The sequence below is a fragment of the Lepisma saccharinum genome, chromosome 5 (genome assembly GCF_977018435.1).
Source record: "Lepisma saccharinum chromosome 5, izLepSacc3.1, whole genome shotgun sequence".
Lineage (NCBI taxonomy): Eukaryota > Metazoa > Arthropoda > Insecta > Zygentoma > Lepismatidae > Lepisma > Lepisma saccharinum.
In genome coordinates this window covers 91682597-91699732 of record NC_139233.1, presented here as the reverse complement: position 1 = coordinate 91699732, position 17136 = coordinate 91682597, and the positions used below count along the sequence as shown (strand labels likewise).

At 35.7% G+C, this 17136-nt stretch overlaps 1 protein-coding gene across 1 annotated transcript in view; it reads left to right on the top strand.

Moving 5' to 3' along the window:
* Positions 1–12828, top strand: part of LOC145988428 (PX domain-containing protein kinase-like protein) — a 109584-nt gene extending 96756 nt beyond the window's left edge. The window contains exon 10 of the mRNA XM_083123320.1: positions 11965–12828. Within this exon, the coding sequence (XP_082979446.1) occupies positions 11965–12152 (188 nt within the window). The 3' untranslated portion in view covers positions 12153–12828. The remainder of the gene's footprint in view (positions 1–11964) is intronic.
* Positions 12829–17136: the final 4308 nt, after the last annotated feature.

The window sequence follows — 17136 nt, the reverse complement described above, 5'->3', positions numbered from 1 at the left end:
TATTAGAAACACTTGAGTAGACTCGGATTCCTGCATCGTACCAATCACTACATTTGCAATGTACCGTCCGAGTGAGTCGGTACTTTCGTCAATTGACACCCATATTTTTTACCATGAATTTTCTGCCGAATTTGATCCATTGTTTGGTTGTAGCATTTATTGATATAATTTTTCCTTAGCGTGGAAGAATCTGGTATCGATTTCCCAGTATGTTTTTCCAAAAATGCTCGAAGTTTAGGATTATTTAGTTTACTTAGAGGAATGTCGAATAACAGAGGATTTGGAGGAACACTCACCCATTAACAATTGCACCGTCCTCTTCTGATATTGAATTTGCTTCAGAGCTGCCTTGTGTTTCTCGTGGTTGACATGTTGCTCCACCGTGAATTTTTTTTCCGCAGCAACTCTAACACCACAAAGTTGACAGAATAATACTGATCCGTCCGTACTGAACGTATTTTCACCATACTGGGACACAAACTGTTTTAATTTGTACTGTGTACTTTGCTTGGTTTTTGGCATCTTGTCCAATGCTTCGAAAACCTGCTCTACTGAACACTGCACCAAAGTAAATTCTCGCAATAAACAGGAACTTCGACAATGGCCAGATCACACGTTCCATCCATTCACTTTCAAGGAACACAACAATTGGTCTGAGCAGATTAGAAGATAAGATTAGGCAGGGCAACGACTTTCTTCTCCTGGGGCAAAATTGTGAGCTGTTTTGAACTTCTAACAATTGAATTTCATTGTAAGGAAATCGTTATATTCGTGTTGTTTATTTACTTCTGAGACGGATGGAAGGTAGCTGCGGTTTCATATATTTTAAATTGTCTAGGGAAGATATGAAAAAATAGGATATTTATTCATCTTAATCCTTTCACGTTAATGCTGCCCATGCACTCGCAGCGTACAAGTGCTCTGGAAAACTAAGAAAATAAAACAAATGACCAAAAATGACTTAAAATGCCAAAAAATGACTTATACAACCCATAATGGCAAAAAATGCAAAAAAATGCCCCAACAAATAGTGCTTAAAAGTTTCAGCACGACATGAAACATATAAATATTAAAAGATTTGGGTTTCTTATTCACCAGAAAAAAAGATGCAATTTCATCAAAATCCTAGCCCTGGTAATAACATTACAGTCTGCGTGTTCGAGACGAGGCAGCAAACACATCATGTTTACATTTGTTCGTTCGTGGATTTCCCATATCTCACGTCTCCCTTGCAATTGTTGATATCGCATGATACACGAAACACTCCGTGCTGATGTGGTTAGCACAGCTCGCTACGGCGTCAGGTATCTTGGGTTTAAATCATGGCCTAGACATTGGTGTCATTTGTTATTTCATCATATCATCCTCATCTTCGCGATTAGCCAAAGGTTGCAGAAAAGTGAATTAAAATAAAGCAAATCAATCAATCAATTATGGAGATATTTTAGAATGAGTAATCTTGAATTTCAGTCTGCCCATTATTTGTCTTGGTCAGTTTATAAATACTTTCAATGCTTCTTACAACATCATTAATGTTTTGGATTTTGCTCAGGCAAGACTCCCAAGTTGTTGTTTTCAAGTCGTCTCTCTTAACGAGGAACACTAGTGGCAACCCTGCCACGTGCCCCTGATAGTTATGTCAGAGCAAGCGTTTGCTGTGTTGGGTTGCATACGTACAGGATATATTTTAAGTGCTTATAGCGCAGAAACTAAGCGCTTTCGAGGTAAACTTGAAAGGGAAAAGTTACTTGTTTTTATAATATCTACCAGCACCCAAGCGTTGTTGAAAGAGTTTTGCGACACCCTGTATAGTGGCCACCAATATGGTTCCCCCTAGGCTTAACCTGTTTCTATCATGACCTTATGTAGGCATCTGTATTAGCATGCAATGTTAATTGAACATTATCTATTGTCTATCTTACTATTTACTATACAATCTATCAGTAGGTTTCCCTCAGGTTCAGGTGACCAGATTTCTTTTTGCTGGTGGTGAGCATCAAGCCTATGAGTACCACACAAATCTGCTGTTATATCGAACTGCTCCATCATACCACATTAAATTCTGTACTAATTTTTGCTACATTTTATATTTGGTGGGCTGGAGCCCCTCCTGTTTATTACCCTCTGCATGTGAAAGTGTTTCAAGTTCGTACTTTTTGTACTTGTCATGATATACAAAAAAATGGTAGCTCAAGAACTGTCTTAGAGGAATGAAATATTTGTGGGGAGGGGGGCTTTTAGTGGAGGTGAAATTTATATATCCTACCCCACAATAATCAAAGTTAAAAGAAGATGAAAAAGAAAATCAAAATTTTACACGAGAATTGATATTGGGCATGCCCTGTAGTGAAAAAAAATGTAGTCTGTAGCAGTGATACATTCCTACAACCATGCAGAGTTGCATTGTAAATAGCCTGATGCTTCTTGGCGAAAAAATAATAGCAATGTATTAGGAGAGCAGTGTTGCCCACCTAACAGAAAAAAAAAAAATTCTTGAAAATCACTTCTAATGTTGGCCCTGGGATGCTAGATGGGTCAGATTTGCAGGGAAGGATGGTAAAGGACCACTCTTTGAGGACATGTAATGCCCATCCCTCATTTTTAAAAAAATATATAAAATATGCAAGTTCATATTTGGGAATTTTGAAAACTGAACATTTCCTGCTGGACCCCTAATAGTCACATGTGAACATGTTCTTTTGTTTTTATTATTACATGAAATAGTAAAATATATCATCAAAAAGATTTATAAGATCTACCCCATAATATGGTGAGGGGAAAAAATTGAAAGTTTCAAATTGTGGTGGTTATTAGTCGTAACAATGAACATGAGGGCATGCTGAAAAGTATTGCCTCCTATTTTTTTTTATTGGAAAATCATTGAATTTATTTGAATATAAGAAATGCAAGTAATTTTGTAGAACTTTATTCATATTTACACATTAACTTTTCCACATAATCGCTCTGGCAATCAGCACATATCTACAAATGCATCGTAATGCTGTCCCTATAGAATTGTTGATCTCGACGAGCCACAGCCTCACTTCTGTGTGCACTGATCATCAGAATCAGAGTAAATTCCTCTCAAGTGATCTTTAAGCTTTGGAACACATCACCTTCAAATTCGTAGCTCTGAAACAACTGTTGGCTGATGTCCAATCTCTTCAGTTCCATGTCAGGAGTGAGCTTCCGAGGCACCCACCATGCACAAAGTTTTCAGCATCCCAGACCTGTGATTATCGCCTGCACTTGCTCTCGTGATATGTCACACTTAACCTTTAGTACGCCGTGCGGTCAGACGAAAGTAAGCCCAGTGTCGCCGAGGCTTTGAACGTGAAATTTGAATTCGTATACGTAATGGAGAAAAATCGTAATAACCCTGGCACTATGGGACCAATCTACTTCGGATAATTTTTGTTTTGCAGGTAATACATCGGTGCATGCAACCATGTAAAATTTGGATGCCCCAACCGTGGCGGGGTTACGGGCGGGGGCTGCATTCCCCGAATTTCAATGAAAAAAACGTAAAAATGAGGAGTTTGCCCCCTCTTCTCCAACTACTTTGTGGAGAGAACCGGAACTTTTGCTTTTTTTTTTTTTTTTTCAAAGAATGGACCTTCCGCAACAGAATGAAACTTGATTCATGTTCGTGGGTGCAATACAATTTGAATAATAAGGCAAAACGTAAAACTCTGTTTTCTTCCTCAAACCAGCGAATTTGCATATTATTCATAAAATTGTTATAACTCGGACACTATGGGACCAATCTACTTCGGATAACTTTAGTTTTGCAGGTAATACATCGGTGCATGCAACCATGTAAAATTTGGATGCCCCAACTGCGAGAGGGTTACGGGCGGTGTCTGCATCCCCCGAATTTCAATGAAAAAAACATAAAATGTGGAGTTTGCCCCCTCTTCTCCAGCTACTTTGGGGAAAAACTGAAACTTTTGCTTTTTTTTTTTTTTTTTTTTTTTTCAAAGAATGGACCTTTCGCAACAGAATGAAACTTGATTCATGTTCGTGGGTGCAATACAATTTGAATAATAAGGCAAAACGTAAAACTCCGTTTTTTTCCTCAAAACAGCGAATTTTAGCCAATTTGCATATTATTCATAAAATTGTTATAACTCGGACAGAGGTGTCAGCTTTCTGTCGCCTGTATGTTAGAAATGCAATGAAGCCTGACAACAGCCCGAGGCCAGAAGCCAGAATCATGAGTCTATCCAGAAGTATAGACAAAACAAAGGATTGCAAAGGCTCCCTCCCCTCCTCTGTTTAGGAAAGGCCTTGCCATAGACGTTCAGAGCAGTGGCTGTAAAAGACCGTGTTTTGTGCTTTCCGATTGTGTGCCCCCTGAGCTGTGTTGAACTTGTGTTGGGTAATTTTTTTTGTGACCCCCCCCCCCCCCCGCTACTACTTTCGGCTGGATCACCAGATCTAAACACAAAGAAGAATGTACTAAATCACAGCGTTGGAACATCGTAAATACCAAGCATTCATTGTGTGTGTCAAGTGTGAGCCCAAACACGTGACATATTCCGAGAAAGGTGGGGGGATTTGGAATTTTCGTAAACACATGTTCCCGAACCGAACTGTCAGTGTTTCAACCTCAATATACAAATATAAGTGTGGCAAACCCTCGATAATTGTATCTAAAGCTGTTTGTTCCATATATGCAACCGCGGCTGACAGGGACATACTTTTTTTGTTCCACATATGGAACGGCAGGGGACTAAAGGTTAAATTCAAGCTCTGCCTGGGTTACTTGATGCTTCTCTCTAATGAGTTCATCGATGCAATTCCTATTACCTTCATCAGTTGCAGTCTACACATTCATTCCTACAAAAAGCCCTCATTCTCCGAAGAATGTCAATTAGGGGCACATTTTCTACAGTTAGAAACGTGATCACCGCATGCTGCTTCAGGTGCACCGACATACAATGGTTACATGCTGACATTTTACTCACTGTAGTTCAACACCCCCTGGCGATAGAAGTTTGGAGAAGTGTAAAAGTCTGATGAGTACAATGCATGCTTGTTTAAAATCCAAAATGTGTTTACACTGTAACAAAGAAATAGGAGGCATTACTTTTCGGCATGCCCTCGTATCTTGTTTCATCATTCCAGTCTGTCATACCTTCACATGTATATAAATGAACAAAAAAAAAAAAAAAAGTGAACTGAATTTCTGTAGTTTTCAAGAAATGACATGCTAATTGGTACCACTGGGAGGTGGTTTCAATTGAAACTAGCCATCCGTAATGACTTAATTTTGCTGGTTTCATTCAAAATGGGCTGTCCGATAAAGGTTGAATTATTGTTTCATGAGGTGCTGGGGTAAGCAAAATAAAGTAGTACAGAATTCCATGTCACATGTGGTTGAATAGTTGGTTGCCTCATCAAACCTACAGCAAAATCACAATTCTCCCATAGGTTTCATCTCCACCACCAGCAAAAAGAATGGAGGTGCTTTTTTGAAACGTAATGTTGGGATAAGTAAAAGCAAGTCCAATTAATATTGCATGCTATTGATATCATACTTACAGTTAGGAATGGGACAGATTAATCAGTACTCCATCGTTATCAGCCAATATAGGCATATCGGTTTATCAGTAAAATTATCAATAATTTTACCAACCCAATTTATCTATAAATATCTCATAATTTAGTGTAAAATTATACCATTTCGTTATAATTTTTATGGATAATCTCGATGCCCTCCTTTTTAACAAAAGTAAAAGTCTAAATATGCAACTTCGTTTGCACTTCAGTCACCTGGAAACAAACATTTATTAAGGAGTTCAATGAACTATTCAGGTTCTTCAAGGATGATTTAGAACTTTATATCGGATCGGTTATCGGTATTGGTACTTTATCGGTAATGGCCAAAATATCATATCAGCCCATCCCTACTTTAAATGTACAGGAAATTGCTGAAGAGCAGTGTTCGGAACGTTTAGTAATTTAGGAAAATAACGACATTCTTTTATTCTCATATTTTTAAGAATTGTGGTTTTTGTTGTTTATAGGAAGGAACTTTTTTGCATTGTTTTTATTAATTTTTTGATAATATTTGAGGCATGAATAATTGTTATGAGTTAGAATATATTTTTTTAAAGATTTGTTAAAGCTTCATATTGTGTATGTTGGAGCATGCCTGTCAAAAACATTTTTAATATATCAGTGTTTTTGTGAGCCGTTATGTTTCCTCTCAAAATCTTAAGCATGCATTTTAATTATATCATATTAAATAATAAAAAGCCTAAGCAATGGATATTAAAATGAATCAGAATTTTTGCATCCTCATGTGGATGTGTGCTTCAAAAGGTATGTTGATTGAGTTTCTTCCTACACTAATTTTATGCTTTCAATCCACAATAAAAGTTAACACGAATGGATAAAATATGAAATGGTGAATCTCCATACCGCTAATTACTAAAATATAATATTTTTGTGTACTTTCCACGTAAATGTAACTGTTATAGTAACCCATTTCTTTTTTAGGTTGAATTAAGGATTATAATTTTTAGTTAAAATTACTGAAACTGTAATATTTTTCTTTTTTTATATATTTCAGTTAAGACCTGTAGTATGTTTATTATATTTCTCCAGTTGTAGTGTAATGGATACATGAAACATAGTCATTTTTTAGTTTTAGCGTCTGCATAGTTTAATAGTTAGCAGTCTCATCTTTAGTGTGAGTGGTCCTGGGTTCAATTACAGGTGTGAGTTCCAACATTGCAGTGTTGATCAATTGTCTTTAGGACAATTGAGGAGCAACTTAAAAGCAACATTAAAGTGTCAAAACAACATTGGAACATGCATGACCTAGCAAAAAGGCACGTGTCACCATTGAATATTCTTAGATTTGACATTTTCCTGCAATTTTCATGGTCCTAATAAAACAATGTCATAACCAGGACTCGTAAGTTGATGAAAAATCTCTTTTTTTTCTGAGCCTTGAAAACAATGATTTACCTGATACCAGTCCGTTTCCCATAAGTTATAACCAGAAAACATTTTTATTTTGAACTTTTCAGCCTTTTTACCTTTTTTTATCATTTTTCAGTATTTGTTGCCTTCTTTATTGCATTTTTCTTCATTTTTGAGGTTCATTTCTCCCCTGTTGTTTCGTGAATTTGAAATGCATTTGGTAGCATAATTTATGCACTTAAATTTCCTGTCATGGTCTTTTAAGCAAGTTCACTATGTGATCAATGGGAAAACACGATATTAGTTTTATCTGAAAGTTTGGCAATAGATAATTAATTGTGGTGCATTTATTTTTCCTTCAGCACTCAAAATACTTTGTGTGAAGCCTACCTTGAGGTTCCCTTGCTGGCCACTATAATCGCTTTAATCTTGGGTTTTAGTTGCAATAAAATAAAATAAAATTATAATGTGATATATATATATGCAAAACACGACTGTATTTTCAGATGCTGACCGACCACTGTATCGTGCAAGGCCCACTCTGAAAGGAGGTGAACAATTGGCACAGAAAAACCTTGAAATAAAAATAAAGAAAAAATTACATTAGCACTTAATTGCTCTTTTTCCTTTGCTTCAGTGGTTTAAATTACCAAACAATGGGTTTTGTCCAATTATTCAACTACTCTGTTGGAATTTATGAAAAATTCCATCTTTCATTTTAAGAGCAAAAACTATTTTTAGATCATTTTTTACTACTATTAGGTCATTCCTTTTAATAATTTTAAGGTCATTCTATAGGCCTTTTTAAAGTTTTCTTAGGTCATCAACTTCCGAACCCTAGTTATAACATTTTCCCACTTTTCTTGTCCCTGGCCCAAACATAAAATTAACGTTCAACTCTATGTTGTCTTCCCGTAATGAAATTTTTGGAATCAATTCTAATGCCAAAATTTAACGAATTCCTGAATATGTTATTATTTTTAATAGAAATATGCAGCTTGTGCATTATAAATGTTCTCAGAGCAGCTATTCATTTATTTGGAAGAAAGTAGTTGAGTAAATGAGATTTGAAAGCATTAAGTAAAATCGAGAATCAAAAACCCATTTCTTAAGCTTTTTCTTGCAAGAAAACAGAACAATATTATATTGTATAAATCTTTTTAAAGTCGCCTGTGATCAAACTTTTGAAAGATGGAATTGGGTACTGTAATCTGTTTAAATGTAGGATTTGAATTGATTTTTGTTATTTCAGGGTGGCTACTCACCGGTAATTCCTTGAATTCTAGGATTTGTGCTTGAATTATTGGCTTCGGGAATTGTATGTGCTTCATAGACATGAAAAATTACAGCTTTTATGAATCCAAACCTCATTGAATCCATACATATATATATATAAATACACTGTGGCATGTTTTTACAGTTTAGCTTTTATTTTCATTGAGGCAGGAAAATAAAGCTGCAGTGAAAACAATGCAGAAATCTCTCAATCCCTATACTTTATTAATGTTCTTTGCAGAATAATCTATCTGGCAGACATAGTAAAGCATGGAAAGGCACCAAGCCTAACCTTTTTGGAGCTTGTAAGCTACGAGTTCCTTTATGACCAAAATTGGGTTGCTTAGTATTAGTTCGTTGCCTGTTGTTTGCTCACGTTCATGTTCTTGCAGATGGAAGTGTTTTAATATTATAAAAATATTCTTTTGTGTAATCATAATAATTTCCCTAATATGCTTATGATTACACACAGTAATAAGTAAGGTTTAAATACTGGGTGTTCCATTTACAACGCAACCTGGAGTTGTCAATAGTACAACTTTTGAACCGGAAGTGGTACACATATAGTCCTTATACCAAATTGAAGCCTTGTTCATGCATATATTTTTAAACCAGGGAACAATGATTGGATTTCATTAGTGTCCATGCAGTGTTGCCAGATGTAACGGGAAGTGTAAATGAAATTTTTACAATGCATGAAAAATGGCACATAACACACATGTATGGATATGCCGTCGGTAATTTTCAGTTTGGTTAGGTGGATTAGCTCGGCATCTATGGCAGTGAAAAAAGAAATGTTCATTTCTACCGATAGCCAATCGGATGAGGCATCTTTAAGGGGGAACTAGGAAAATCGTTGTTTTTAGAAATGAAGACTGTGCATTGGCAACACTGCTGGTGTTTCAGTGCCACAAAAGGTGTGTTTCGAAACTGTATACATCATGCAATTACTGAAAACAATAAAAAAGAAACTTGGAAATTTTCATGAAAATAGTGTTACTTACATGCACCTGGCAACCATGTGATGAGATTACATTTTCCCCCAGAGGAAAGGCCAGTCAGTCGTGTTCCATTCCTGATGCATTGCCAGGTGCTTGTAAATAACACTATTATCATGAAAATTTCCAAGTTTCTTTTTTTATTGTTTTCAGTAATTGCATGATGTATATAGTTTCGAAACACACCTTTTGTGCCAGGGCACACTTTCGCAGAGTCTTAATTATACTGTAAATTATGGAAAATTCAAACTTTCTTTTTATTTTGCACCAATTTTGCACAGAAAGTAATATTTGGGATTACATATCTATTTTCATATTCTGATGTAATTCTTGAATATTCTAAGGCAAATTTCTTGGTAAATGGATGCGTATAATTGGAGAAGAATATTTACTCCAATATTGGTCAATATTTTGAACAAAGTTTAATTATTGCAATGTATCGGTATCTGTGAAAATCGGTAAGAGTATCGGCATCGGTATCGGCTCACCCCCAGTAAATATGCATAAAAAATATATATGAAATCATTCTGCATTATTCAATTATTTAGAAAATGAAACCTCTTATCTGAAGTACCAGATTATTTTCTGTCCTTGATAACCTTCTGACAAATGGCCTGACAGTTAACCAATACTGTGTAGCAGGGGTCTCTGGTTGAAATCCCAGCCTGTGTATGGGTGTCCCTTCATTAATCCCTCATCCTCATCTTTGCGATTAGGCAAAAGCTGCACAAAGCAAAGTAAAATAAATCAAATCTAATACTGTGTAGCAATGTAAACCATAAATTTCACATATGGGGTGTAAGCGGTGAAGACACTGAAATGTCAATCTCTCTTCCATGTAGTACACCCTGGACTAACAAGGCTTTAGCATCTGGACACACAACCAATATTATTCTCTGTCGTGCTTGTGTTGTGTTTTGTCCATTTGTATATTGTGCTTGTCTTTTCCTTCCTCCATTTCATCTTTTCACAATTCATCCTCATCTTTGCAAGTAGCCAAAAGTGGCAGAAAATCAAAAGTTATACAGGGTGTCATTTTAATGGCGACCACGGAAACATATAGAGGACATCAAAACAAACAACATTTCTCAGTAACATTTTTCTCGTTGGTGCATCATTTCGGCGCTACAGTCGTTCAAAAAGCCCGTTTTGCCACCTGAATGCTGGCAACCACACACAACATTTGATTGCATTTGTGACATCATATCCTATCCTGAAGCGATACATTCCACGGTTGCCAGGAACACTCATATTCTGTGAAAAACTACATAGCTACAATCAGCCACGAGAAAACACTTTCTTTAACCTAACAGGAAGTAAAGAAATGACACGAAAACAGAAGTCAAGTGGAAGTGGTCATATCGAATTTTGTCTCGGCTTACATGTCAATATTTGCAAATCTAATTACCAAGTTGGCATCTACAATTTAGTCTATCCACTTCGTCCTTCTGATACTAGTTGTCTGTGACACACTGAACAGATGACAAAATAGAAATGAAAGAACTCAAAATTCCAAAGGTAAGCAACACATAATATAATGTATATTCAGGACATTATGAGGCAAGTGACAAAAGTAGTAGTAATACAAGCTCTCCGATGACCGTGTTTATCTATGCACCGGATACACTTAATCATGTGGTTGGTAGTTTGTCAATCTTTACAAAATTTGTGTGTTCCTTGCAACCCTGCCGTACGCTGTTTCGCCGCAGGAAATGACATCACAGATATGATCAAATGTTGTGCTGGGTTGCCACGTGGCAAAACAGTCTTTTTTGAACGACTGTAGCGCCGAAATGATGCACCAACGAGAAAAATGTTACTGAGAAAAGTTGTTTGTTTTGATGTCGTCTATACAAATCTGTGGTCTGTGGGCACCATTAAAATGACACCTTGTATAAATCATATCTATCAATAAAACATTCACTTACATTTAAATACTGGGTAATGTAAAAAACGTTTTCTCTGCAGCAACAATAAATTTTATTTAAAACATTGCAAGCCTAGCAATTAATGGGGGCATACGGCAAATTGCCCCTTCACCCAGGGTCCTATTGGACCTGCGCTATGCATACATTTCTTATCAATTTCAAGTGCTCAGTCTTATTGTAGTAATGAATAAATAGCAATTGCCAAAAATAAACAATGAACTATGATGGATTTGATTCAACCCAGTATGTATGCTCTGAATGTGAAATATCACCAAGGTGTAAGGCATCATCTTGTGTCATATGTAATGTGATTTGTCTGTGTGGATAATGGGTGTTGAACAGTCACAGCCACTTTTGGGTTGTAATGATCCCAGTGACTTTCAATGGAATCTTTACAATCCAGAAGTGTTCGTGACTGTACTATTTGCAAACTCTTATGATCATGAGGCAGTTTATGAAGATATAAAATTGAATTTTACCATAAGGAAAGCTTGTCTGTAATTGAATGTTTAGCTCCATGTCCTTTTGTGTGAGTGGTCCTAGGTTCAACCCCAAGTGGGAGCTCCAAAACTTCAGTGTTCACCCAGCAGAGGACATTCGAAAAAGGAAGAGTTGCCAGTAAATTCTAATTATAAATTTGTTCAACACTGGAGATGGGACTTCACAGACCACATATCATCCAATAAAGACCCAATTGCTAGGCTTTGGCCCACAAAAGATTTCGTGTCACAGGGATTAGTTTTACAATGTAGACTATTGATATTATGCTTTTTTATGTTACAGCCAATTCATAAGATATGTGGCTGACGAAAATTTTTGTTTTTCAGCTGCTGAAGTACCCTCTCCCCCTCCCCCACCACCACCCTGCTTAATATCTCCAGGTTCAACCACCCTTCTCTCACCACCCCTCACCCCTGCATCGGAGAGAACTGCACTGCTCAGCTCCATCTGTGGGTTCAATAGAGCTCACCTGAAGAAGGCTGCCATGGCAGACAAGAGCACACCCAAATTGTGAGAGTTAATTTGGTTTAAGTGGGATATGATGTGCGATACGGAAGCTTATTGTTTGGAACCATGAAGAAGAAGAACCAAGAGAATAAAACAGTGAGGTATCAAATTCCAAAGATAGTGTACAGAAACATTTATCTGTATGATATAACGCAAAAAATATCTAACAGTTGTGCTATTTTTCTGCTGTCTATAGATGTATACATATTAAATAGAATATTTCAGTTAATATATACATATATATAAATGTATGTTAAAAGCACTATTTGACAATGTATGTGTCAGTTATTTCCAGAATATGTCAGTTGAAAGAAAATGTTTTATAGTAACGTTGTAGTAATGGAAACTGGAACAACTCCACTTATTTGCCTTTGCATCTTTAGCGCAAATATCATGAGAACCTTCCTGTTGATGTAAATAATTTAGTTTTAACAAAGGAAACAGGAAATAATTGGCCATGATTCTGTCTGAATGTGGAGATTCAGAACACAATTAACTTCAGGTATTTTGTGCCATTTAGGAAATTAGAAGGAAGCTGGTGCTTCCTTATTGTGATACTATAATTTTTATGAAGATTTTTTTTTTCATAAACAGCCAAAAATAATTTGTCACAATTCTTTAGGGTGACCAACTTTTTACAATGTCAACTTGAGACATGTCCTTACCTGGCCAATAATGATTTATTTATTATTATTATTATTATTATTATTATTATTATATTTAAATTTCAGTGGAAAATCAGGCAAAATCAGGGCTTGCTCAGTAGGTCAGTTGGTAGACCAATGCCAGAGACATTAAATTTTTACATAGTAAATTTTTACTTTATTATTATGAGGAGAAGATCACATTGATCCAATATTATTGACAGTACATGACAGAGTGAAATTAGGTTCTAATGCATTTCAAATCAGCTCTAATCTTTATTTTGCGAAAATATATAGATTGTTCACTTAAATTTCTACTATTTATATTCATTATTGTAATCAGATTACATAAGAAATTATATAAACAAACATTTAAAAATACCTTGCAGAAAACTGACAGGTTTATCATGGGTACAGAGCGTACAGTGTTGAAACAAGGACAGTTGTAGGCAAACGGATGGTTGGTCACCCTATAATACATTTTGGCCGATTGCAAAGATCTATTTAGCTTTTTTATTCAGCAGCAAAACTGTGCAATCAAAGCATATAACGTGGTTGCATTTAGTATTAGTATTAAATATTGTTGCAGAAACAGGTGCAAATATTAAGTTTGTTTTTGACATGAACATTATGTGAGTTTATTTGATTTTATTCTTATTATTGTCCAAGGAATGAACAATTCATGTACATTTTTTGTGTCTAAAAGGGTTGCTTATTTGCAGATTTATTTAGAAATCCTTGTGGAACTACCCAGGAAATATGACATCATTTCTTTGCTGTGACTGACCAGTGTTGATTGATTCATGTTGAGTTGTTGGTCTATTAACCACTGTTTCTAGTGACATACATTTCTCCATTTGGTGCTTAGCTTCATGCTGCACTCGTTTGCTTTATGCAGTTATGTCTAGTACAGATATCTGCTTGGGGGATGCAAAGTTGAGCCCTTTCCTCGAAGCCACCTGTGCATAAATTTTGCCGATCTTAAAGAATTTTTGACTACAACATCAAGCATTGATATTGATCTGTAATCAGATGGTTAGTTTTAAATACACAATATTCTGGATTGCTAAGTTACAGGAATATAAAAATGTATTTTTATTGCTTCTTCATATTTTTGTCCCATAATGCATTTAAAATGGCCTCAACATACTATAAATCTGTCAACTAAATTGCATAATGTATTAATAAATCGCAAGAATTCATAACGAAGTATTACAGCTCTTCACCTGGCTACTCAGATAGGATCGTTCCAGCACGTAAAAGCACTAGCTGAAAAGGGAGCTTATTTATAACTTGATGACAATGGTATCTCCCCTTTGCACATATCAGCTTGTAAGAACCAAACATAAGCAATTAGTTTCTTTTCCAATAAGTTCGACGCCTTTCCCGAAGAGAAAACTAAATGCATGGAATTAATGGGAACTGCAAACATTTTGAGGTTCCAAAATTATGAATCAGGATTTAGGAAACTCCTCAATCCAGCCAAAGACAGAGAAAAGCTAGGTTTAAGGAAAGAACTGCTTGCAAATGTTCCAAGATATGGATATCTCAAAGAAACAACCACGAAGGATGAATTAAACTGATTGAAGGCAACCATGATGCTCTGTGTGGTGAAGCCCTCTTGGTAATCGAGTGTGAAGGCTCCAAGGGCCAACTTGATGCATGAACTTTTACATGAACACGTAAAGATGTGCCGTGATCCGATACGCTTCAGACATACAGCTTGAAACTCCTTAAAGGACATAATTTGAGAATGGATTGGGAAATGTTTCAAAATCATTGCACGCTTATAGAACCTTTACTAAAAGGGTAAATATCCTTCAACACCAACGCTCTGATAGAATACATTGCATACAAACTAGAACAGAGTGTGCAAAATGAAGAAATGTGCAACAGTGATGGTTTCCGCATGATACTGCTATTTCTTCAGACATATCTGAGGACTGAGCATCTGGGCAGAATCAACGAGGATATATTAGACATTATGAGATCAAACGCAAGATTTGAAACTGGTGGTAATTTATTGCACTAAGCATGTCTTGCATTTCCACAATTGGAATATTTGGAATGACTACAACCTAATAACACATGCATTTCAAAAAACATAACAGAAAGTTATTCACTAACAGAAGGAGAAATATGATAACATTTCAATTGCTAACTAGACAGTCAAACAAATAAACACAACAAGGAAAATCCCTGCCCAAAAACACAGTATGGAATCTCTCAAGCTGCAAACTCTCACAAGATGAAGAAAGGGTACCAAATAAAGGCCTCAACTTGACACTATCTTTGCACTAGACATAATTCCTCAAGTTGAAAGTGTCACTGCAAGAATGAAATCAGAACTGGCTGAAGAACTCAAATCAGAGATCAGAAAGGTTATCGAAAAACCAGTAAAGCCCCCACACAACATCAGACAAAGTATTTGAAGAGCCATAGAAAGCAGCACGATGCCAAACACAGCCACATATCACACATTGGATCATAGAATATAACATATACAAAAATTAGGAATACAGCAAGTCTGAAACATAGATATATAGAAACTATAAACAGTGGTTAAAGTCCAACTCAACATTATGACTATGTTTGAAAATTTAAATCATAAAATAAGAAGTATGGGTACAAGTTTAAATAATAATGCTTGGTGGCATAAAATTGCTAAAGAGTTTAAGAATGCCTTCATGGCTCTTATTGAAGTGAAGTAAATATTTACATATTACAGCCATTTGATGTAGTGTATATCTTTTTGTTGATATGTTCACAGCTTGAGATTCTGTAATCCATTGATTATAGCCCAGTAAATATGCTGCATGCCTCATTATCCTAGGTTGATTACATTTATCCATCACTAGTAAGTATTATGTTAGGTTGGCAAACATTTTCTACTACTACTTTGATTTTTAGTCTGATAGTTTTGTTACATTTTACCTTAAGTGTGACTTGTTTCTAAGTTTTTGAAGGTATAATTAAATAGTGATCAAATGGTAAGTTTTAACATTATATGTGTGAAGATTTGATATTTTATTGGGCTTGGATGTTCTGTCTTGCTGAGACAGGTAACAGTTTGAGTATTAAATAATGCTAAATGTCTTCTCGTTCGTCTTTAGAATTGTTCTGAATATTCTAAATATTTTTTACAAAATATTTACATTTTTCTTGAATTTCTGTTTTGTAAAGTTACAAATCAAAGGTGTGTAACTATTATCAAATATGAATGTCTGTCATTTATTATGTTTGTTTTGTCTGTAGTTGCTTCTTTCAGCCTGGTCAGAGTCCTGTAATGTTTAATTTAAGATAAACCTGGAGTATGATAGTGCAAACATATTGTTAATGCTTTCTGTATGTTTGTTTATGTATCTATGTAATGGCAAGACATACCATAATAGTTGTTTTTTTTTCATTATTTAATTATTTAGAATGTGAAGAGACAGTTATACTAAACTACTCACTTGCAGATTCATAGAAATGTTAAACAAAAATGCATTGAAGTATACTGCTAGCTTATGAACTTGCTTTACAAAATGCTGAACTGTGGAAATTCAACACCTGCATAGTGCAATAAATTACCACCAGTTTCAAATCTTGCGTTTGATCTCATAATGTCTAATATATTCATGTTGATTCTGCGTGGATGCTGAGTCCTCAGATATGTCTGGAGAAATAGCAGTATCATGTGGAAACCATCATTGTTGCACATTTCTTCATTTTGCACACACTGTTCTAGTTTGTATGCAATGTTTTCTTTAACACAGTGTTGGTGTTGAAGGATATTTACCCTTTCAGTAAAGGTTCTATAAGCGTGCAATGATTTTGAAACATTTCCCAATCCATTCTCAAATTATGTCCTTTAAGGAGTTTCAAGCTGTATGTCTGAAGCGTATCGGATCACGGCACGTCTTTACGTGTTCATGTAAAAGTTCATGCATCAAGTTGGCCCTTGGAGCCTTCACACTCGATTACCAAGAGGGCTTCACCACACAGAGCATCATGGTTGCCTTCAATCAGTTTAATTAATCCTTTGTGGTTGTTTCTTTGAGATATCCATATCTTGGAACATTTGCAAGCAGTTCTTTCCTTAAACCTAGCTTTTCTCTGTCTTTGGCTGGATTGAGGAGTTTCCTAAATCCTGATTCATAATTTTGGAACCTCAAAATGTTTGCAGTTCCCATTAATTCCATGCATTTAGTTTTCTCTTCGGGAAAGGCGTCGAACTTATTGGAAAAGAAACTAATTGCTTATGTTTGGTTCTTACAAGCTGATATGTGCAAAGGGGAGATACCATTGTCATCAAGTTATAAATAAGCTCCCTTTTCAGATAGTGCTTTTACGTGCTGGAACGAT